Genomic DNA, 23,890 nt, shown 5'->3' on the forward strand with positions numbered 1-23,890 from the left:
TACCCCACCCTCCCCAGTGAGAACCGGGCTCAGGGAGGCTGACATCAATAAAATTACAATAAAATGTAAAAGAAAGAAAAACAATTGATTAAAATGCGGATTAAAATAAAATTTAGATTAATTTTTTTTAATGCAGCCTCATTTTAAAATGGCCCAAATAAAAACCATAAGGGAGGAAAAAACATAGTGGTCAGACTAAGTCCAGCCCAAAGGCCAGGCGGAACAGCTCCGCCTTGCAGGCCCTGCGGAAAGATGTCAAATCCCACAGGGTACTAGTCTCCTGTGAGAGAGAGTTCCACCAACTGAAAAGGCCCTGGCCCTAGTTGAGGCTGTTCTAAGCAAAAATCTGCTCTTATTCCCTTATGGGGTACACAAGAGCCTTATTGGGTTCTCCATCGGTCGGAGAATATATAACAGAGGCCAACCAGAGAAGTTTGAGAAGGAAAGCCTTTATTTGCTGTTGCAACAGGGTCCTTCCCCTCAAGCAGGAGAACAAGGAAGGAACCCAGAACAAAAAAGAACCTCCACTTTTATCAGTTTTCCCATCACCAAGAAACGCCCCCAATACATCATTCCTACATCACAGCTATGTAATCAATACCTCACAAAAAAGGAGGGTTTAAGGTAGAAATCTGAGCACTTTTGACACCTCTCCTAGTCCTCCTATCACCCCTCCCAGGTGTGAATTCCTAAACACAAAGAGAAATTAACATTTTCATAAGAGTTGATCACTGTCTTTTGTTCAGAGGAGTCTTCCATTGTGAATGAGATACCATTGACAGGGAATTATGGCTCCCAAGTTGCTACCAGTAGTCATGTGGAAATGTGTGCATATGCTGATCCTTAAGCCTTCCTTAAGGCAGGGTTGAGTCCAAGCGGGAGGGGTGTGGGTCTCTGGAGTGGAGCAGAGGCGAAGAAGGTGGTGTTGCGAGGGATTCTGGGTAACTGCAGCTGTCAGGTTCGGTCACCCCTCTCTGTTCATTAGTAATGGTGTCCTGCAACCCCCCCCAAATATGATTTTATAACAAGGCCAATCTAGCCACCTTATGGCTCGGGATCTCCAAAATATTGTTATTTGTGGACCTTAAGGTCCGGGACATAGGTACAAGGGTCCTAAGCCGCATAGGGCTTCAAAGGTCAAGACCAGCAACTTGAATTTGATCCTGTACTCCACTGGGAGCCAGTGCAGTTGGTAAAGCACTGGATGAATGTGGTCCTGCAGCAGTGACCCCGTAAGGACCCTCGCCACGGCATTCTGCACCCGCTGGAGTTTCTGGGGCAGCTTCAGGGACAGCCCTGCATGTCTCTATTGGAGGCAAACTAACACCAATTACCCTCTCTGCAGTTCTTACTGCTCGTTGGAGCCTCTTTTATCCAGCTTAGAGGCTGTACCATACCAGACAGTAATGGAATTACAGAGAAGATTTGGGTGATGTCTTCCTAGAGCAGACTATCAGAGATTCAAAAAGGAGAGAGTCATGGGAGACTTTGACTACCCCAATATCTGTTGGGAATCCCAACTCTGCTAAGAATGCATTGTCCAAAAATTCCCCAGTTGCTCGCTGACCATTTCATTTCCCAGAAGGGGGAAGAAGCAACAAGGGGACCATCTATCTTGGACCTGATCCACACCAACTGATTGATAAAGTGGAAGTACCAGGAAACTTGGTAGAAAGTGATCATGTTCTGGGTTTGAGGATAGAGGCAAGGGAAAGCTGAGTGAAGTCGGACATGCATTCTGGACTTTAAGGCGGCCAATTTCAAAAAAACTGAAGGAGCTACTGGGTAAGATCTCAAGGGCTTGTTGTTGTTCAATGTCTTTATACATGACTTGCATGAAGAAATTGAGGGGATGCTCATCCAATATGCAGGTGATATCAAAGTGGGAGGGCAGCTAATGCCACAGAAAACAGAATCGGGATTCAAGTTGACCTTAACAGATTGGAGAACTGGGTCAAAACTTACAATATGAATTTCAAAAAGGGCAAATGAAAGGCATGTCAGGAGTTTCCTGACATTCATAAGGCATGAATAACCAAATAAAAGATGCACAAATATTAGATGAAGAGCACCTGGCTTGTCAGTAGTACATGGGGAAAGGATCTTAGTAGATCACAAGCATAATATGAGTCAACAGTGTGATGCTATTCTAGGCTGCATCAACAGAAATATAATTTCCAGATAGAAGTAGTCGGACCACACCTGAAGTACTGTCTCCAGTTCTGGGCTCCACAATTTAAGAAGAATATTGACAAGCTGGAATGTATTCAGAGGAGGGTGACCAAGATGATCAAGGGTCTGGAAACCAAGCCTGATGAGGAACAGTTGAAGAAGCTGTGTATGTTTAGCCTGGGAAAGAGGAGACTGAGAGGAGGTAGGATAGCCATCTTCAAATATCTCAAGGGCTGTCCCATGGAAATTTGTTTTCTTCTGCTCCAGAGGCTAGGACCCAAACTCATGGCTTCACGTTACAATAAGGGTGATTCCTCAAACCAAAATATTACGAGTTCATTTTCATGCAAGAAGTCTGCAGTTTCCAATATTTAGTAGATACTGACAATGACTTTTCTCTGATTAAACATGTCAAATTCAACGTCTCAGCTAAATCCAGTAATTTTAACAACTATTCCTCCATTGTAGGTAATGATTAGTCTTTCCATCTCTTTGCATATAAAAGTCTCACAGCTGTAATCGTATAGTGAAATAAAGTTCCATAGTCTTTTCCTAAATGTATATCCCTAACTTCACCGTGGGTTAAACCACAGAGCCTAGGGCTTGCCGATCAGGTGGTTGGTGGTTCGAATCCCCGCGGCGGGGTGAGCTCCTGTTACTCAGTCCCAGCTCCTGCCAACCTAGCAGTTCGAAAGCATGTCAAAGTGCAAGTAGATAAATAGGTACCGCTACAGCGAGAAGGTAAACGCCATTTCCGTGTGGTGCTCTGGTTCGCCAGAAGCGGCTTTGTCATGCTGGCCACATGACCTAGAAGCTGTACGTCGGTTCCCTTGGCCAATAACACGAGATGAGCGCCACAACCCCAGAGTCGGTCACGACTGGACCTAATGGTCAGGGGTCCCTTTACCTTTACTAAGTTCCAACAGGAACAATTCTGGTTTCAGTTGAAAATGTATCTTCAAAATTCTCTGAATCAGTGTATCCAATATTTTAAAGCTTTTTATACATGTCCACCAAGCATGATGAAATGTCCCTTCATGTTCTTTACACCTGCCAGTATTTGGAACATTTTTATACATTTTAAATAACTTCAGAGGAGTTAAATGCCAAGGATACATAATTTTGTACACATTCTCTTTTAAATCATAACACAATGTATATTTTAATTATTTGGTCCCTATATGTTCCCACTGTTCCCTCTGTATGTAACCCAATTTTCCTCACAAATGTAATCATGTATTCTTTAAGATTCAGGTAAGTAGGCCTGTTGGTCTGACGCAGTAGCACCTTATACCTCTGGGTATAAGCTTTCGTGTGCATGCTTATTCAGATACACTGAAACAGAAGTCACCAGACCCTTATATATAGTGGGAGGGTGGGGTGGGGTTTTTCACAGAAGAGTAGTAGGAGATGGGTGATTGACTCAATGGGTGCGGTAAACTGCAATTAGTCCTACAGGAAAAAGCATGGGATAGTATGCAGATGACCAAAAATAGCTTTAGCATGTGTAATGAGGCAAGAATACAATATACGGTATCTGTTCTGAGAAAAACCCTTGTTCCCGTGTTTTAATTTTACAGTCTCCTTGACTCATTAGAGTTGAGTTATTCAACTCTTGATAAGTTAACCATTTCTCTTTGCCTCTTGCCTTTTTTCTATGAACTCTTCTTGCATTGAAATCCATAAAGGTATCTTCACGTATATCTTAGGTTTACATCTATTGCAAATTCTCAATATGGTATGTCTCAATAAATAGTTTTTGAAATCCACATTAATTTTGACTTATTATACCACAAATATCCATGCTTTTAAATCATGACCTTGTAATTCCAGAAGTCTCTTATTTATCAATGTTACTCTCTTCTTCATCCACACTAAATAACAGTCTGCAAAGGACAATTTCATATCAGCTAAACCCAATCCTCCCCTTTCATTCTCATCTTGTAATATTTTCATTTTGACTCGTGGTTTTTTTCCCCTTGACATAAAAAACTTTGATAAATCTCTTTACCAATGTTTAACCGATAAGTCATTAGTCAAATATAGGTATTGTAGAATAAAAACATTATTCTACGCAAAACGTTCATCTTTCTCATCGAAATTCTACCAAACAGTGACTATTTTAACTTCTCCCATCTTGCAATAAATTTTTTAACTTCAGTCCATGTCTTAACATACCATAGTTGTTTTGGAACAATGCACAATTCATATTTGTCATAGTAATACCCAAGTATTTAACTTTTCATTCATTTTGAAACCCTGCTTTCTCTATCAAAATGTTCTATATGAATTCTTTGATAGGAAGTGAAACTTTTCTTCTAGGTAATTTCTTTTCACGTTCGAAGAACTGATACGGTTTCTTCCCTGTATGAATCATCTGAAGGGAAGTGAGATAACAGCTACCACTGAATTTCTTTCTACATCTGATGCACAGATATGGTTTCTACCCTGCATGAATTTTTTGATGGGAAGTGAAACTTTTCTTCCAAGTGAAGCTCTTTCCACATTCAATGCACTGATATGGTTTCTTCCCTGTATGAATTATTTGATGGGAAGTGAGACTTTCCTGCTGAGTAAAGCGCTTTCCACATTCAGAACACTGGAATGGTTTCTTCCCTGTATGAACTCTTTGATGGGAAGTGAGACTTTCCTTGTGGGTGAATTTCTTTCCACAATCCAAGCAGTGATACGGTTTCTCCCCTGTATGAATTCTTTGATGGGAAGTGAGATTACTCTTCCAAGTGAAGCTCTTTCCACAATCTAAACACTGATACGGTTTCTCTCCTGTATGAATTCTTTGATGGGAATTGAGATGGCCCCTCGTATTGAAGCTCTTTCCACATTCAAAGCACTGATATGGTTTCTTTCCCGTATGAATTCTTTGATGGGAATTGAGAGAGGAGATTTGACTGAAGCTCTTTCTACATTCCAAACACTGATAAGGTTTCTTCCCTGTGTGAATTCTTTGATGGGAAGTAAGACTTTCCTTGTAAGTGAAGCCCTCTCCACATTCCAAGCACTGATATGGTTTCTCCCCTGTATGAATTCTTTGATGGGAAGTGAGACCTCCCTTCTGAGTGAAACTCTTTCCACATTCCAAGCACTGATATGGTTTCTCCCCTGTATGAATTCTTTGATGTAAAGTGAGACTTCCCTTCTGAGTGAACCTCTTTCCACATTCCAAGCACTGATATGGTTTCTCCCCAATATGAATTCTTAGGTGTAAGGTGAGACTTTGCTTCTCAGTGAAGCTCTTTCCACATTCCAAGCACTGATTTACTTTCTCCCCTGTATGAATTCTTTGATGGGAAGTGAAACTTTTCTTCTGAGTGAAGCTCTTTCCACATTCAGAGCACTGATATGGTTTCTTCCCTGTATGAATTATTTGATGGGAAGTGAGACTTTCCTTCCGACTGAACTTCTTTCCACATTCCAAGCACTTATATGGGTTCTCTCCCGTATGAATTCTTTGATGGGCCATGAGATTAGTCCTTGCACTGAACCTCTTTCCACATTCTAAGCACTGATATGGTTTCTCTCCTGTATGAATTCTCTGATGAGCTATGAGATTGGCCCCCACACTGAAGCTCTTTCCACATTCGGAGCACTGATATGGTTTCTCTCCTGTATGAATTCTTTGATGGTAAGTGAAATTTTTCTTCCAGATGAAGCTCTTTCCACATTCAGAGCACTGATATGGTTTCTCTCCTGTATGAATTCTTTGATGGGCAACAAAATTGGTCCTCCCACTAAAGCTTTTCCCACATTCTGAGCACTGATATGGTTTCTCCCCTGTATGAATTATTTGATGGGCTGTGAGATTTACCTTCCAAGTGAAGCTCTTTCCACATTCCAAACACTGATATGGTTTCTCCCCTGTATGAATTCTTTGATGGGCGGTGAGATGGGCTCTCTGACTGAAGCTCTTTCTACATTCCAAGCATTGATATGGTTCTTCCCCTGTATGAAGTCTTCGATGGGAAGTGAGACTATCCTTCCGGCTGAACCTCTGTCCACATTCCAAGCACTGATAGGGTTTCTCCCCTGTGTGAATTCTTTGATGGGAAGTGAGCTTGGCCCTCTGACTGAAACTCTTTGCACATTCCAAGCATTGATATGGTTTCTTTCCCACTGGGTTTCTTTTATGGGAAGTGGAATGGGAGCTCTCAGCCCACTCCAAATATGTATGTGGCATTTCCACTTTCTGGATTTTGGCGTTGTCTCCTTTGTTCTTAATCTCCAAATTATCACCACCTGCAGCAAAGATAGAAACAGATTAGATTCTCAAGAAGAGATAGAATCCCAAATTATAAAACAATTATAAAACAAATTTTGTTTGGCCCAATCATGGAATCCACTCCATCTCCAATGTCAATCCTCTGTTTGGGCAACCAAAAACGGATAGAAGCAATCTTACAATTCTGTGATTCTATGAAATAAAAATACCTGACAGAAGCTACTGCAGTTTCCCTAACAACCCTGAAGCCTTACATTTAAAAGGCCTGGCCAGTTCAGACCAGCCTGATCCTTGTTTAAAAAGGCAGAATTGGAGGAAGAGTATTCACAGACAAAACAGTTGATAGCTCCCCATTCAAGGTGTGCTGTAGGGGTGTTAGAATCCCAGATGTAGTAGGTGGCACTAGTGAACATCAAAATATTGGAGGTTCATCACATAGAGAATTTCAAAACAGAAATTATGAGCCAACAGCAAGCCTTACCAAGAGAGTCTATGATCCCACGATTCTCCGCCATGACTTCCTTATGCAGAGCTCTCTGGTCAGGATCCAGCAATGCCCACTCCTCCTTTGTGAAAGAAACAGCTACATCTTCAAAGCACAATGAACTCTAAAAGAAAGAGATTCTCTACTTAGATAGCACAAAGATTATCTACTTCACATTGCTCCTTTGTTTCCTTCCTGTTAATTGCCCTGTTGTTTTTATGGTACTGTTTTCCCACATATTTTAAGTATAGATGGTCCTTTTAATATCTTAATGGAATTATTTTATAGTGTATTTTATTGTGTGCATTGTTCGGGGGGGGGGCCTCCCAATGCCCGAAGGCCAACTTCAAGGGGTGCATAGGGGTACAAAGAGGAGAGGGTGGAGAAAGCCCTATTTTGCAACAGATTGGGGCTGGTAAAGGTTAATCCTGGTTCCTGTTCTTTACGGTTTGTAAACTAGTGAGAAGTGTATTTTAGTATTTCACAAAAAATAGACAACTAAAACTGCAACAACTGATAAATAACGCTAGCAACATTCAGAAGGAAAGTTAAGGTGAGGTGGCTGTTCATTAGTTTCAGCAGATAAACCTTCTCAAATGGCATTTTCGGACTTTTTAAAGGGCAGTTGTGACAGAAGCAAAGAGGAGAGAGATTCGTTTGGGTCCAGAGGCACCATGACTGCCCCACCTCTCAGCCTCTTTGCCCAGAAGGCTCTTTCCCCCTACCTGATCTGGCTCCACAGCCGCTACTTGCACTTTGCCACCATGGAAAGAAGGATGAGGATATCTTGCTGGCATCCTTCTGTCACCTGCAAGAGACAAAGGTAAGTGGGAAGCCAGGAGTGCATGATGTTTCTCTCAGAGGTGAAACAGTGCATCTCTAACCACAGGTGGGCCTTAGAAAAGTCCCCCCTGCTGAGTGCATTTTAGCGTTTCTATCCAATTCATATTTTAGTAGTGCAAGAATACATCTCCCCTCCTCTTTCTGGAAAAGATGAAAAGAACCCGCAGATTAGTTTCAAAATCCACAGAATGTGAACAAACCGAGAAAAAACTCATTTATCGCTTGGAAGGTGGTGGACTCTCCTTTCTCGGAGGTTTTCGACAGAGGGTTTTAATTGGTTGTGGATACTGTAGTTGAGAACGATGGCATTGCAGATGGTTGGACTAGGCGTCCCTTGGGGTCACTCTTCCAACTCTACAATTTTAGGGTTCTATGAATGTAGAAAGGCTGGACTAGATCAGGGGTCCCCAAACTACGGCCCCCGGGCCGGATGCGGCCCAATCGGCCTTCCAATCCGGCCCGCGACGACCCCCGCCGCCCGCTGCCCGCTCTCACGGCGCGCGGCGCAGCGGCGATCTGAAAAATCGGCAAAAAATCGCCGAAAATCCTTTGTGCGCATGCGTACGGGCCTCTCCCGACCCGGAAGAGGTCATTTCTGGTGCACTTCCGGGTCGGGGGAGGCCCATACGCATGCGCACAAGCGATTTTCGCCGATTTTTTTTCCGCCCGTGTGCGTGTGCGCATGCGCACGGGCGCGCACTCCCCCGCCCTCCGGCCCGCTGCGCGCGCACTCCCCTGCAGTCCGGCCCACCGCGCGGTCGGCGCGGCGGGCACCGGCCCGCCGCTCGGTAAGTCTGGGGACCCCTGGACTAGATGAATCCCAAGCAGGAATTAAGATTGCCGGAAGAAATATCAACAACCTCAGATATGCAGATGACACAACCTTGATGGCAGAAAGTGAGGAGGAATTAAAGAACCTTTTAATGAGGGTGAAAGAGGAGAGCGCAAAATATGGTCTGAAGCTCAACATCAAAAAAACCAAGATCATGGCCACTGGTCCCATCACCTCCTGGCAAATAGAAGGGGAAGAAATGGAGGCAGTGAGAGATTTTACTTTCTTGGGCTCCTTGATCACTGCAGATGGTGACAGCAGTCCCGAAATTAAAAGACGCCTGCTTCTTGGGAGAAAAGCAATGACAAACCTAGACAGCATCTTAAAAAGCAGAGACATCACCTTGCCGACAAAGGTCCGTATAGTTAAAGCTATGGTTTTCCCAGTAGTGATGTATGGAAGTGAGAGCTGGACCATAAAGAAGGCTGATCGCCGAAGAATTGATGCTTTTGAATTATGGTGCTGGAGGAGACTCTTGAGAGTCCCATGGACTGCAAGAAGATCAAACCTATCCATTCTTAAGGAAATCAGCCCTGAGTGCTCCCTGGAAGGACAGATCGTGAAGCTGAGGCTCCAATACTTTGGCCACCTCATGAGAAGAGAAGAATCCTTGGAAAAGACCCTGATGTTGGGAAAGATTGAGGGCACTAGGAGAAGGGGACGACAGAGGACAAGATGGTTGGACAGTGTTCTCGAAGCTACGAACATGAGTTTGACCAAACTACGGGAGGCAGTGCAAGACAGGAGTGCCTGGCGTGCTATGGTCCATGGGGTCACGAAGAGTCGGACACGACTAAACGACTAAACAACAATGAATGTATTGGCAGCTGAGTCCGCTTCAATGTCCCAACCTATTTCATATTCTAGTTGTGTAAAAAATACTAAATCTCCCCTTCTCTGGGCCCCAAGTGTCTTCCGCTAAAAGTTGAAAAGAACCCACAGGTTAGATTCAAAATCCACAGAATGTAGCAAACAGAATCAAAACTCCTTCCTTACCCAGCGGCCACTTTGTGGTGACCAATGGAATCCTCTCTGCCTCAGATGAATCAGGACCCATTTCTGCAAACAGATCCTTTCCCTGAAAGAGCAACAAAGATTTCAAACAGAGAGTTTTGCAGAGGCAAAAACTTTAGGGGTATCCGATCTTATTTATTGTATGCTTTCCAAAAAAAGAATGGCATTTAGGGATCTTCTCCTTCCTGTTTGGAGCCCCTTGGGAGTATCCAGAGGAGAGTCTCTCTCACCTGCTTCCTCTCCTCTGCCTGACTCAGGAGGAACCCTTCGGCCAGAGCCACTGCCTGGGAACTGGTCTCTGCTCCACATTCCCTCACCCAGCTCTCCATCTCCGGTGGAAGGACAGCCAGGAACTGCTCCAAAATCACTAGGTCCAGCATCTGAGCTTTCGTATGCCTTTCTGGCTTCAGCCACTGAAGGTCAAGGCGGTAGAACCGGCTGCAAACCTCACGGGGTCCGTTGGCCTCCTGGTAGGAGAACCACCTGAACTGCCGGCTCTGCACCTCTGAGCAAAGGGTGTCCTCCTCTCCCAGGATCTTCTGCATGGAGCTTTCCCAGAATCCCCCACTGCTCCCAGTGTCAATGTCATGGCCTCTTTCTGCTCTAGGGACAGCTGAGTCTTGCTCATCCATCTGTGCTCTCAAGAAGTCTCCAAAAGATCAGAAGGAATCCCTTGGTCTTCTGTCAAGTTCTGTCCATCCGAATGAGAGGTGCTGGCAAATCCTACAAAGCAAATACATTATTCTGTTGTGAAATTGAAACACCGTCAGGCAAATTAAATTTATTAATGGCATTTCTATCCCATTTTTTTATCCAAGGAGATCCAGGTGGCATCCATGGGTCTAGCGCTCCCCACCAAATCCCCACAACAACTCTTGAGAACACATTTAATTCCCATTTCAAATCAGCTGCCTTGTTGGTCAGTTCATTTCTGGGCCCAAATCAAGAGTTTACTTAAACCTCCAAATATCTGAAGAACCGCTTCCTTCCCCACAGGCCCTCCTGGGTTCTCAGGTTAATGTTGGCAGAGGGAGCCCTCTTGCTAGTTTCACCATCCTCCATGTTTTGGGTGAAAAATGGCTCAAGAGGGGGCATCCTGTGGGCAGTTCCTTGGTTGGGGAATTCCCTCCCCACAGAGGCACCATTCAAAACTTGTTTTCAGGACCCACTCTATTCCTGTGACTGTCATTTGTTCTAACTCTTTTTAAGAATGAATTTTAAAATGGTTGTAACCCGCCCTGGATAATAAATGTATTATTATTATTATCATCATCATCATCATCTTATTTTTTGTTTTTGTTTACCGCCCTTCATCTGAAGGTCATAGGGCAGTTCACAACATAAAAATACAGAATGAAAATGCAAAATACATAATAAAGGCCAAACAAAAGCAAAGCAAAGCAATAACAACCACCACCCGCCCTTTCCACTGACACAGTTAAACCGCCATATAATGTTGATCAGCCAAATGCCTGGTGGAAAAGGTTTCCCCTGTTGCCTAAAGATTTGTAATGAAGGCGCCAGGCGAATCTCCTTGGGGAGAACATTCCATAAACAGGTAGCAGTAGTAAGAGCAATAAGACCTAACAACCAGAACAACAGTAACACAAAGCCTCAAGTCTGGGGGTGGAAAATTAAGCTTCAACATACTGTACATATGGAACCTCAAGAAAGTGGAGGGAGCATCTTCAAAGCAGGATCAGTCCACTTTAAAGAGCCATGGCTTCCTCCAAAGAATCCTGGGATGTGTAGTTTGTTAATGTTAATATTTGTTAATATTTTGGGCAGAAGGGGCTGGTGGGAGAGGGTCCCCCAAGCGCTCTCAGCACTTGGGGGTGGCCTATTTCACCCCTCCCCACACCATAGGTTTGTTTCCTTTCAGTAGAAATGGAGCATTGTGGAGTTGGATGGGACCCCAAGGATCATCTAGCTCAACCCCCTGCAATGCAAGAATCACAACTCAAGCACCCTTGACAGGTGGCCATCCAAGTTCTGTTTCAAAACCTCCAAGGCAGGAGAGTCCGCCTCTTTCTGAGGGAGTCCTTTCCTCTTTCCACAGGGACCTTTCCTGCCTTGGATGGTGAGGCCTCCTGTGTACCTCTCAGCAGGTGTAGCAGGCCCCACCGCTAACCCCCAATTATAATGTGGTGGACTCACCCCCCAAGTAACCCCAATGAAATACAGTGGACCCACCTCACGGCACACCAATTACAGAAATTCCTACAATTTACCACAAGTTATCTTGTGGGGGGTCTTGCGTGAGGGAAAACTTAGTCTTAGGCAGAAGTGGAACAAACAAGTTTTATTTACAAAAATGAGGTTTGTGAAACAAAGTTGTGTTCTTTCTAGTAGATGTTAGCTTATTCAACTAAATATAAGACTATCACAGGCTTAAACACAGTAGCATATGCACAGCTTTTCTTAAACTCCAGTTGCTAGAATGAGCTGTTACACTTCAGGTAAATAGATGTTCCTGTTTCTCAGCTCGGTTTCTGCTCCTTCTCTCTCTCTCCTTCCCTTAGTTATAATACCAAAAAAGAGGCAACACGTCGCCCAATTCCTCTTTTTATGGTATTTTGACTCAAGTCTGCAACACAGGGGTTGTTTCATTAACCTTTCCTTAGTTCTGGCAGGTGGAGCAGTCCAATAATCCTTTGAACCCAGCCCAGGTTCCTTCCCAGCCTCCTCCTTTGGCTCCCTTTTCCTCCGTCTCCTGAGGTGTTTTATTTTGGGGAATGGATCCCCTCCCTCCGCCCCCTTGCCTGGCTGGGCATCCTTCTTTCTTTCTCTCCCCACAGACTCAGCCCCCCACTTCCCCTCCAGCCCCTCTTCCTCTCTATCTCAGCTCCCTGACAGGCTCCCCCTTCTCCTCAGGGCAGATCTTCCACCCAGACCAGAGTCACTTCTCCCTCAGACAAAGCCTCTCCTCCTCCTTTTCTCCCATCTCAAAACTCCCTCAGAAAAGGCTCCTCGCATTTTCCCTCCAAAAGGGCTGGCTCCGCCCCCTCGGGCTAGATAGCCAATCAGAGAGAGGATCCGACCCCCTGGTGGTGTATCTGAGGGACTGCAGCACCAGACTCTGCCCGGCCTCAGCTGTCCATCACAGCAGGGCTTTCTGTTCAGTCTCTAAAGATTATCCAAACACCTGAGCGGCTGCATGTCTGAATGGGCACACGAGTGTCGACCAGGAGTCCGGATAACACCCTTGTCTTTTTCATGGGTGGTGGTGGGGAAAGCTTTACTTCCAGGACAACTGAGCTCAGCATCAGAGCAGGAGATGAGCCCTCCAGGATTCCCCTCTCCTGTTCCCACTGGGGCCTCAATGGGAAGCCCCCCAGCAGGACTGGGGCGCAAGAGCCCCTCTCTTTCCCTGGGATTCATCAGCATCGCTGGGGAGACAAGAGCTCAGCCCTCCTGCCTGAAGCCAAGCAGAGCCCCTCCTCCTCCGTGCACGGGTCCCAGCCCTGCATCCTGGGGCAGGGAGTTCCATAGGCTTGACTCTGCACCGCAGGAAGAAGCGCTTTCTTTTCTCTGCCCTCCATCTTCCAGGTCAGGTTTTCCTTTTTATGTTCTGCTTATATTTTATGTAAAATTGTTTCCGTCCGTCTATAACCTCTGCTACTAAATGGGCCTGGTTGTCCCCACAGAGGAAAGACTAGAGTTGCAAGCCTGTGACTTCTCCCCCAGCTCGGTCTTTGCAGAGAGGAGGGTGGCAGGGATTTGGGGGTCTCCCCATGCAGGAGCTCAGCAGCCCCCCCCCCCCCCGCATCCTCGGGTCCCCTGCTTCTCCCCTTTGCAAGAAGAGAGAAGAGACTCACCGGAGCCCAGAAGGGGCAGAGCAGAGATACAACTGCCCCCTCCTCTTGCAGAAGCAGGAGCCCCCCAGGCAGCTTGTGCAAAGGAGACAAAAGCGCCCCCCCCTTGCAGGAAGGACTGGGCAGCGAGGGAGGGGCTTTGGCTCTGGAGGACCTGGCTCTCTCTCTCCCCCCCCCCCAATCTCTTCTTCCTTTTCTAGGAATGCAACTCAGTTCCTTTAACCCTTGGCAAGCCGAGCGCACCCAGCTGAGCCACAGGAGGGGCCTCAACTTAGCGTTGTGCACTCGCACCAGAGAGGATTTATTTGGGGGACCCTCTTGGCAGACATGCTCAGTCAGGTGCTCCTTCCCTTGGAAACAGAAGCAGGGAACCCCGTCGGAGAAGGAGAGTGGCAAGGGGAACCCCCAAGGGTCATTCAGTCCAGCCCCCTGCAAGGCGGGCATCGAAAGCATCCCTGGCAGACGGCCAGCCAAGCTCGGCTGGAAAAGCCCTCCCCCGCCATTGTTCCTTTCGCGAAACGGGGGGGGGGGGGTCCCGACGTCCTCCCCTCCCCCACCGAGAAAATGAGGGGCTCGCAGGGTCTGGGTGGTGGTGGCTCAAGGGCAACAACCGGGAGACCCTGGAGATGGGGGCGAAGAGGGTGGGGGCGGGGGCGCCCAGGGGCTCCAACTCCTCTCCCAGCCCAGAGGATGTTGCCTTCAGCCCTGCTCCTCCCCTCGGAGGAGTCACCCCAGCAGGGCAGGAGGGCCAAAGAGGCAGAGCTGGAACCAGACTCTGGGCCCCATTGATTGGGTTTGTGGCAAGTGCTGGTTGGTAAAATCAGAAAGGGATTCGGAGACCATTTGCGAGGGGACCCAGAGATTCCGACGGCCATGGGGCCTCCACAGGCTTTGATCTGGCTCTGGTCCCCAGGGGACAGAGGGCCCCTCTGCATGCCCACCCCCAGCAGGGCAAAGGGCCCCTGCTCCCTCGGATGGGGGACAGGAATAAGCTGGTGCCTCCTGCCAGGACAGACCCTGGGGGTCCCTCCAGCTGCTCCAGGTTCCCTGCCCTGACTGGCAGCCTTGACCCTCCAGGGTTCAAGACGGGGAATGTTCCCACTTGACCCCGAGATGCTGCCAGCGGGGATGGCGCCTGGGCCCTTCTGCATGCCAAACAGGTGTCCTGCTCCTGAGCTACAGTGGCCCTTCCCCTGACCCAAGCCGCTCCACGCTGTCTGCACCACCCTTGGCAAACCTCCAGGTGTGGCTGGACTACAACTCCCACCAGCCCCAGCTCACTTGGCCAATGGCGAAGGATGATGAGAGCTGCAGCCCAGCAATCTTGGGGAGCCCCCCCCCCCAGTTTGGGCCAGACTCTTTGGCAGGAGGTCTCTTTGGGCAGGGGATGGTCTCAGCCCTTCTCGGAGATGCTGCCAGGGCAGAGACGGGGCCCTTCTGCATGCCAAGCAGGTACCCTCAGGCCCTGAGCTATGGGGGTCCTTCCCAGAGTATTCAAGGGGCAGAGCTGTGAGCTGGGTCTTGACTGGGTCTTCCACCAAACTGCCCCTTCATTCCAGCTGCCACCCCAGAGTATTTTTAAATTTTCCTTTATGATTTATGATTACCTTATTTTTCATTTATTAAATTCATATACGGCCTTCATTAGAAGATATCAGGGCAGTCCCCAGCATTAACATTCAAAATAAAAACGCCAATTACATACTAAAAACTAAAATGAAACACACCAATATTTCCCTCCCACAAAGAAACTTAAAAGGATAAAGTTTAATTAGCCAAAGGCCTGATAGATATGTTGATGTTGTAATTACTTAAACACCCTTCCAAACTCACAGCCAATCAACAGCCCCCTCCCCCCAGCTAACATTACCTTAAATCTATTATAATATTGAACATGACTTACTATTATGGCATTAATTATTTTGCTAGAGGAGCATACAGCTTTAAATACAAACACCAGAATATGGCACCCAAATTTTAAGCAGACACAAAGGCACGAACCATTTCTAAGAGTCTCACTGGAGAGCCAGTGTAGAGTATTCGACTACACCCTGGGAGACCTGGGTTCAAATCCCTACTTGGCCATGAATCTCACTGGGTGGCCTTGGGGAGCCTAACCTACCTCACAGTTATTCTCACAAAGAAGAGAAGAAGAAGAAGAGTTTGGATTTGATATTCCCAGGTGGCGCTGTGGGTTAAACCACAGAGTCTAGGGCTTACTGATCAGAAGGTCGATGGTTTGAATCCCTGCAACGGAGTGAGCTCCCGCTGCTCAGTCCCAGCTCCTGCCCACCTAGCAGTTCGAAAGCACATCAAAAAAAGTGCAAGTAGATAAATAGGTATCGCTCCGACGGGACATTTCCGTGCGCTGCTCTGGTTCGCCAGAAGCAGCTTTGTCATGCTGGCCACATGATCCGGAAGCTGTCTCCGGACAAACACCGGCTCCATCGGCCTATACAGCAAGATGAGCGCCGCAACCCCAGAGTCGGACACAACTGGACCTGATGGTCAGGGGCCCCCTTTACCCCTTTACCTTTATCACTACCCGAAGGAGTCTCAAAGCGGCTAACTTTCCCCTCCTCCCCCACAACAGACACCCTGTGAGGTGGGTGGGGCTGAGAGACTTCAGAGAAGTGTGACTAGCCCAAGGTCACCCAGCAGCTGCATGTGGAGGAGCGGAGACGCGAACCCGGTTCCCCAGATTACGAGTCTACTGCTCTTAACCACTACACCACACTGGCTCTCCTTTTCACGACTGAAAAGGACTTCTGTTTCAGTGTATCTGAAGAAGTGTGCATGCACACGAAAGCTCATACCTATGACAAACTTAGTTGATCTCTAAGGTGCTACTGGAAGGAATTTTTTATTTTGTTTTGACTGAAAAGGAGGTGAAGAACCATGGAACCCCACAAGAACATAACAAGAATGGAGATTCTGACTAAACATCAAGAAGATGCATTGCAGTTGGTTAGACTAGACGACCCTAAAGATTCCCCCCAAGGCTACTGTTCTATAACTCCAGGATTTCCCCCACTGTGAGTTCCTTCATGGGAAGTGAGATTTCCTTCCAGCAGAAGCTCTTTCCACATTTCAAGCAGGTTTCTCAGTCATTGGAATTCTTTGGTGGGAAGTGAGAGTTTGTTTCAAGGTGAATCTCTTTCCGCACTCTTGGCATTGAAATGGTTTCTACCTGTGTGAATTCTCTGATGGGTAGTGAGACTATTCTTCCGACTGAAGCTCTTTCCACATTCCAAGCACTGATAGCGTTTGTAACTCCAAACGTGAAGCGTTTGTAACTCGAGGTACCAGTGTAATAGCTGAGGGGAAGGACTGCATGGGATATTTTGGTAGGCAGGATACACACACACACAGGCAAAAGTTATACGCTGGACGAAGTGGTTTCCAAATCTGTAGAAGAGGAGCAAGACTTCCTGGGAGTGTGAGAAATGACAATCTGTGGGGTGCACGGCCTCATGTGAAGAGGGTCGCAAGGCCTGAGCTGGAGACACAGCTATCCAGCATAGCTCCGGAAAAACCTCCTCCGTTGCGACTGAATCTCAGTTAATGGGGAGGAAGTAGAGTAGGGTCACCTGCTTGAGGAATATATGTGAGACACTATCAAAAATGTCCCACTGATCAAGACCTGGTGCTCTGTCCACCTGACATGGGAAAAGGGCGTCCATCCAAGCCGCCTTCCATGTTTCGGACGTGTGGAGATGAGAAGTAGAGTTGCCTGAAGCAAACAAACTGTTGCTCCCAACCACCTTTGAAGTACAATGGACACAGAACCCTCGTCTTCCTCGTGGATACAATTCTTTGCTCCTGGAATGCATTTGTTGTTTACTGGGAGTGATCCATATAGAGGACAGAAGCAAGGGAATCCTCAACTTAACCTTTTCACAGAAGAAAGCGTGGAACTTGTGGCTTTTCTGGCAGATGTCCAGTGTGTGCTCAGCAGATACAGGGAAGAGCTTTAAGCTGATACCACCACCATGCTGAACACGCTGAGAATGGCAGTAGCAACCAGGAGCACCACAAATTTGCAACCTAGAGGTTCTTGAAGTATGTGAAAAGCTAGACATCTTCAAAAGGAAAGCTCAGCATTGATGGTGACCTCCTCGGTGTTGCCTTAATACATCTGGCTGGGTTTCCCCAGGCACTCTGGGTGGCTTCCAACTGAATATTAAAAACAGTACAGCATCAAACATTAAAAACTTCCCTAAACAGGGCTGCCTTCAGTTGTCTTCTAAAAGTAAAATAATTGCTTATTGTCTTGACATCTGCTGGGAGGGCATTCCACAGGGCGGGTGCCACTACCAAGAAGGTCCTCTGTCTGGTTCACTTGTGACCCTCTCCCCTGACATGACGTGAAGAAAGTAATTCAACACCTTGGCCAATGACTTGCTTCTCATAGATCTGGGAACACTGAATGAAGAAATAGTGGGAATTGGGAGTGCACTCCATAGTTTTTAGAGGCATGGGCGACTTCTTTGCTGAGTTGCCGAGTGGCAAGAACATTGGTGCAATCCTCGCTCGTCTACATTAAATTCCTACACAGCCATTACTATTGTTTCAAGCTTGTATGAATTCTTTGATGGCGACTGAGATGGGAGCTACAATGGAAGCTCTTCCCACATTCCAAGCACTGATACGGTTTCTCCCCTGTATGAATTCTTTCATGGGAAGTGAGACATTTTTTCTGTGTGAAGCTCTTCCCACATTCCAAGCACTGATACGGTTTCTCCCCTGTATGAATTCTTTGATGGGAAGTGAGATTGGCCTTCTGATTGAAGCTCTTCCCACATTCCAAGCACTGATATGGTTTCTCCCCACTGTGAATTCTCTTATGTCGATCGAAGTCTATTCTTGAAGTAAAGCACTTCTCACATTCCAAGCACTGATATGGTTTCTCCCCTGTATGAATTCTTTGATGGGAAGTGAGACTGTCCTTCCTAGAGAAGCTCTTTCCACATTCCACGCACTGATAGGGTTTCTCTCCGCTGTGAATCTTCTGATGTCGATGGAAATCTCTTCCTGTAGTAAAGAACTTCTCACATTCCAGGCACTGATATGGTTTCTCCCCACTGTGAATTCTCTTATGTTGATGGAAGTCTGTTCTTGTAGTAAAGCACTTCTCACATTCTAAGCACTGATATGGTTTCTCCCCTGTATGAATTCTTTGATGGGAAGTGAGACTGTCCTTCCTAGAGAAGCTCTTTCCACATTCCACGCACTGATAGGGTTTCTCCCCACTGTGAATCTTCTGATGTCGAAGGAAGTCTCTTTCTGTAGTAAATAACTTCTCGCATTCCGAGCATGGATATAATTCCTCCCCTGTATGAATTCTTTGATGGGAAGTAAGATGGAAGCTATGACGAAAGCTCTTCCCACATTCCAAGCACTTATATGGTTTCTCCCCTGCATGAATTATTTGATGGGAAGTAAGACTATCCTTCCGACTGAAGTTCTTCCCACATTCCAAGCACTGATAAGGTTTCTCCCCACTGTGAATTCTCTTATGTCGATGGAAGTCTCTTCTTTTAGTAAAGAACTTCTCACATTCCAGGCACTGAAATGGTTTCTTCCCAGTAGGATTTCTTTGATGGGAAGTGGCATGGGAACTCTGACTGAAGTTCTCTCCACACTCCAAATTTTGATATGGCTTCTCCACTGTGTGGATTTTGTCGTGTTGTCCCTTGTTCTTAATTTCTAATTCATCACCACCTGCAATGAAAAGAGGAACAGATCAGAGCCTAAGAAAGAAATGGAGTTCCCAGTTTTTGAATAATGCTCATGAACAATTGTGATAAAGGAAGATCTGAAGGGAGTTAGATGGGACGTCTTACTGCAGAGTTCACTGCCTTTGCTGACTGACATTCACTCACATATTTATGGGAAATTCAGGTTCAAAAAGCCTGTTCTTTTCAGGGATGAAATTTCTTTGGAGGATACACGCGGGAAGGTGATGGAGAGAAGATGAAGGGCTGAGGAAAGGGAAAGAGGCTCCCAGGTGTGGAATAAGGATATAAAGAGCTTGGGCTTATTATACTCTAATTTTTCTTTTTCCTCTTCCTTTTTCTCTTTTCTGGTAAGTTTTCTTTCTTTTTCAGAATAGTTTGGCTTTTATTGTATTTCAAGTGGGAAACTTTCAATAAAAATCAATATTTAAAACTAAAAAGTCCCTTTGCTACACCAAAAAAATCCACAAAAACGAGATCCTGACAGCAGCGACTTCCACTTCCCTGAACACTCAGAAAGCCTGTCCACATCCTGATCCTTGTGCAAAAAGGCAGAAGCGGAGGAATAATATTCACAGACAAAACAGTCCCTAGCCCTCCATGCAAGGTGAGCTGTGGGGGTGTGAGAATCCCAGGTGATCTAGGGGGCAACGTTGGGACCCATCAAAATATGGGAAGTTTGTCCCAGAGAAATATCTATTGAATTCCAAAACAGATATGATGACCCAAAAGGGAACTTTACCAAGAGATATTATGGTAGATGAATCCCAAGCCGGAATTAAGATTGCCGGAAGAAATATCAACAACCTCAGATATGCAGATGACACAACCTTGATGGCAGAAAGTGAGGAGGAATTAAAGAACCTTTTAATGAGGGTGAAAGAGGAGAGCGCAAAATATGGTCTGAAGCTCAACATCAAAAAACCAAGATCATGGCCACTGGTCCCATCACCTCCTGGCAAATAGAAGGGGAAGAAATGGAGGCAGTGAGAGATTTTACTTTCTTGGGCTCCTTGATCACTGCAGATGGTGACAGCAGTCACGAAATTAAAAGACGCCTGCTTCTTGGGAGAAAAGCAATGACAAACCTAGACAGCATCTTAAAAAGCAGAGACATCACCTTGCCGACAAAGGTCCGTATAGTTAAAGCTATGGTTTTCCCAGTAGTGATGTATAGAAGTGAGAGCTGGACCATAAAGAAGGCTGATCGCCGAAGAATTGATGCTTTTGAATTATGGTGCTGGAGGAGACTCTTGAGAGTCCCATGGACTGCAAGAAGATCAAACCTATCCATTCTTAAGGAAATCAGCCCTGAGTGCTCCCTGGAAGGACAGATCGTGAAGCTGAGGCTCCAATACTTTGGCCACCTCATGAGAAGAGAAGAATCCTTGGAAAAGACCCTGATGTTGGGAAAGATTGAGGGCACTAGGAGAAGGGGACGACAGAGGACAAGATGGTTGGACAGTGTTCTCGAAGCTACGAACATGAGTTTGACCAAACTGCGGGAGGCAGTGCAAGACAGGAGTGCCTGGCGTGCTATGGTCCATGGGGTCACGAAGAGTCGGACACGACTAAACGACTAAACAACAACAACAACATTATGGTCCTACAAGTCTCCTCCATGACTTACTTATCCTTACTTACTTATACTTATTGGATCCTGACCTCTGGGCAGGATCCAGCAACGCCCACTCCTCAGCCGTGAAACAAACAGCGACATCTTCAAAAGAAACTGAAGCCTGAAATAAAAATAGCCTTCTCTTAGGCAGCATAAAGGTTTTTTCCTGCATGTTGCTTTTTTGCTTCCTGCCTGGGTTGTTTTAATGGGATTGGTCTGCTGCACATTTTGATTATTGATGCTTATTATAATTCTTTAATGGAGTTCTTTCATAGTGTATTTTAATGACGGGTTGCTTTTTTGCTTCCTGCCTGGGCTGTTTTAATCGGATTGGTCTGCTGCACAATTTGATCATTGATGCTTATTATAATGCTTTAATGGAATTCTGGGTGCGAGGCTTCTCAGCCACCCAGCTTGTCAGGCAAGAGCCCGCGGTCCATTGCGGAATAAAGGAAGGAGTCCAGCCACCAACGGGAGCAAAATAGCAAGGTTTATTGCGCAACAGGTTCAAGCCAAGACTGAACACTGAGAACAGGGTTACAAGAACTTTTAAAGCTTCCCACCAAAATCCCATAATGCATTTCAGAAGTGTTATTCCTACATCATAGTTACATAGCTAAACGTCAGAAAAGGGGAGGTACATACAATATTAACATACTGGTAAACAAGATTAACATAAGGGTAATGGTTCAGGGCAAAAGTAAATGTGTGATACCGTGAGTATTCACAGGAAAAGAACAATAAGGTCCTGATTTTGCATTGTCTGCCACCTGGGTGGGTCTGGTGATGGGGATTAGGCTTGGCCAACAAACTGCCTCTGGGCACTTCCTGGAGTCTCTTTTCAAGGGCAAAATAGCATTGGAATGGAGGAAACTGGAGTTGATTTTGTATGATTTTTAAAACTACCGGGTAGGTTAACTTACCTGAGCTGTCAAGTCGAAAGGATACGTTTATGCATAATATTTATAACATTTAACAACTTTAAAGATGTGCCCCCCATGATTTCAATAACAACACGAAAGCTCATACTAATGACAAACCTACGGTAGTTGGTCTCTAAGGTGCTATTGGAATGATTTTTTTTATTTTGTTTTGACTACGTCAGACCAACACGGCTACCTACCTGTAACTATTATTATTATCATTATTATCATCATCATTATTATACTACCGGTATTTACACCCCACCCATCTAACTGGGTTCCCTCAGCCACTCTGGGAGCCTTCCAACATATAAATAAACATAAACATTTAAAAACTTCCCTATAGTGGGCTGTCTTGAGATGGCTCTGGGGTCAGAGAACTGTAGATTTGGAAGGGCCTTCTGAGGGTCATCCAGCCCACCCCCTGCAATGCAGGAATCTCAACTCAAGCAACCCTGAGAGAGTCTTTCCAAGGGATCCTGCTCCTTTTTCCAGCAGGGCCTCTCCTGCCTCAGTTTCCTTGGATGGGGAGACCTCCAGTGATGCTCAACGCTCAAAAGATCCTCTGCTGCATGTCTGAATGGGCACATGAGTGTCAGTCAGGAGTCTGGATAACACCCTTGTCTGATTCATGGGTGGTGGTGGGGAAAGATTTACTTCAGCTGAGGAGCTCAGCATCAGAGCAGGAGAGGAGCCCTGCAGGATCAGGCCAGTGGGGCCCCTCTGGATTCCCCCCTCCTGTTCCTACTGGGGCCTCAATGGGAAGCCCCCCAGCAGGACTGGGGCGCAAGAGCCCCTCTCTTTCCCTGGGATTCAGGAGCATCGCTGGGGAGACAAGAGCTCAGCCCTCCCGCCTGAAGCCAAGCAGAGCCCCTCCTCCTCCCTGCACGGGTCCCAGCCCTGCATCCTGGGGCAGGGAGTTCCATAGGCTTGACTCTGCACCGCAGGAAGAAGCGCTTTCCATCTTCCAACAGACTTTCTTTATTGCATAGGTCAGGCTTTCCTTTTTATTTTTTGCGTATATTTTAAGTCCAAATGTTCCTGTTCGGCCCCTCCCTTGCTGGTGATCAATGCTTTGAACTGGGTTTCTTTGCAGGGCCTCCTCCCTCCCCTCCCCAAAGGGCCAAAGGGAGGAAAGAGTTGCAGGCGCCCTGGGACCTCGCCCCCTCCCGGGCTTTGCAGAGAGGAAGCGGGCAGGAGCCTCCTTGCTCCCCGGACTTGGGGGGGGGGTCCCCTGCTGCATGATCTGAGCATCCCTCCCCCTGCCCCCCTTCTCCCCATTGCACCCTTTGCAAGAAGAGAGAAGAGACTCACCGGAGCCCAGAAGGGGCAGAGCAGAGAGACAACTGCCCCTCTCCTCTTGCAGAAGCAGGAGCCCCCCGGGCAGCTTTTGCAGAGGAGACAAAAGCCCCCCCCCCTTGCAGGAAGGACTGGGCAGCGAGGGAGGGGCTTTGGCTCTGGAGGACCTGGCACTCTCTCCCCCCATCTCTTCTTCCCTCTCTAGGAATGCAACTCTGTTCCTTTAAATGCGAGGAGCCTTTTCTGAGGGAGTTTTGAGGCTGGGTCTGAGATGGGAGAAAGGGAGGAGGAGGAGGAGAGGCTTTGTCTGAGGGAGAAGTGGCTCTGGTCTGGGGCTGGAGGGGAAGTGGGGGGCTGAGTCTGTGGGGAGAGAAAGAAAGAAGGATCCCCAGCCAGGCAAGGGGGCGGAGGGAGGGGATCCAGTCCCTAAAAGAAAACACCTCAGGAGACGGAGGGAAAAGGAGCCAAAGGAGGAGGCTGTGAAGGAACCTGGGCTGGGTCCAAAAGATTGCACTGCTCCACCTGCCATAACTAAGAGGAGCAGAAACCTAGCTGAGAATCAGGAAACATCTCTTTACCAAAGGGGACCGGCTCATTTTAGCAACTGGAGTTTATGAAAAGCTGTGCATATGATCCTGGTCTACCTTACAGGAATGGTATAAGAGTGTTGTTGTTTCTTATGAAGCACTTTGAAAAACGCTTCCGAATATACCATGCGGAGGTTGTTGATCTCCCCATGTTGTGCCCGCACCCTCCTGCACCGCCTTCCCACTGCATTCAAGGGGCAGAGCTGTGAACTGGCCTTTCACCAAACACCCCCTTATTCCATAGCTGCCAAGTTATCCCTTTTTTAAAGGGATTTTCCCTTATGCTGAATAGGCTTCCTCGCGAGAAAAGGGAAAACTTGGCAGCTAT

General features: G+C 46.7%; 1 protein-coding gene across 1 annotated transcript; it reads right to left on the minus strand.

Annotated features, from left to right (window-relative positions):
• Window positions 1-112: 112 nt before the first annotated feature.
• LOC118095138 (zinc finger protein 420-like) lies at window positions 113-23,648 on the minus strand. Its single transcript, XM_060281404.1, has 7 exons — window positions 22,991-23,648; window positions 17,963-19,121; window positions 9,813-10,239; window positions 9,565-9,646; window positions 7,619-7,701; window positions 6,891-7,017; window positions 113-6,426 (listed from the first exon to the last, which is right to left on the minus strand). Exons 1-7 carry the CDS (start codon window positions 23,160-23,162, stop codon window positions 4,616-4,618), a joined length of 3,861 nt encoding a protein of 1,286 aa, XP_060137387.1. The 5' UTR covers window positions 23,163-23,648; the 3' UTR covers window positions 113-4,615.
• Window positions 23,649-23,890: the final 242 nt, after the last annotated feature.

Source organism: Zootoca vivipara, chromosome 13 (genome assembly GCF_963506605.1).
Source record: "Zootoca vivipara chromosome 13, rZooViv1.1, whole genome shotgun sequence".
NCBI lineage: Eukaryota > Metazoa > Chordata > Lepidosauria > Squamata > Lacertidae > Zootoca > Zootoca vivipara.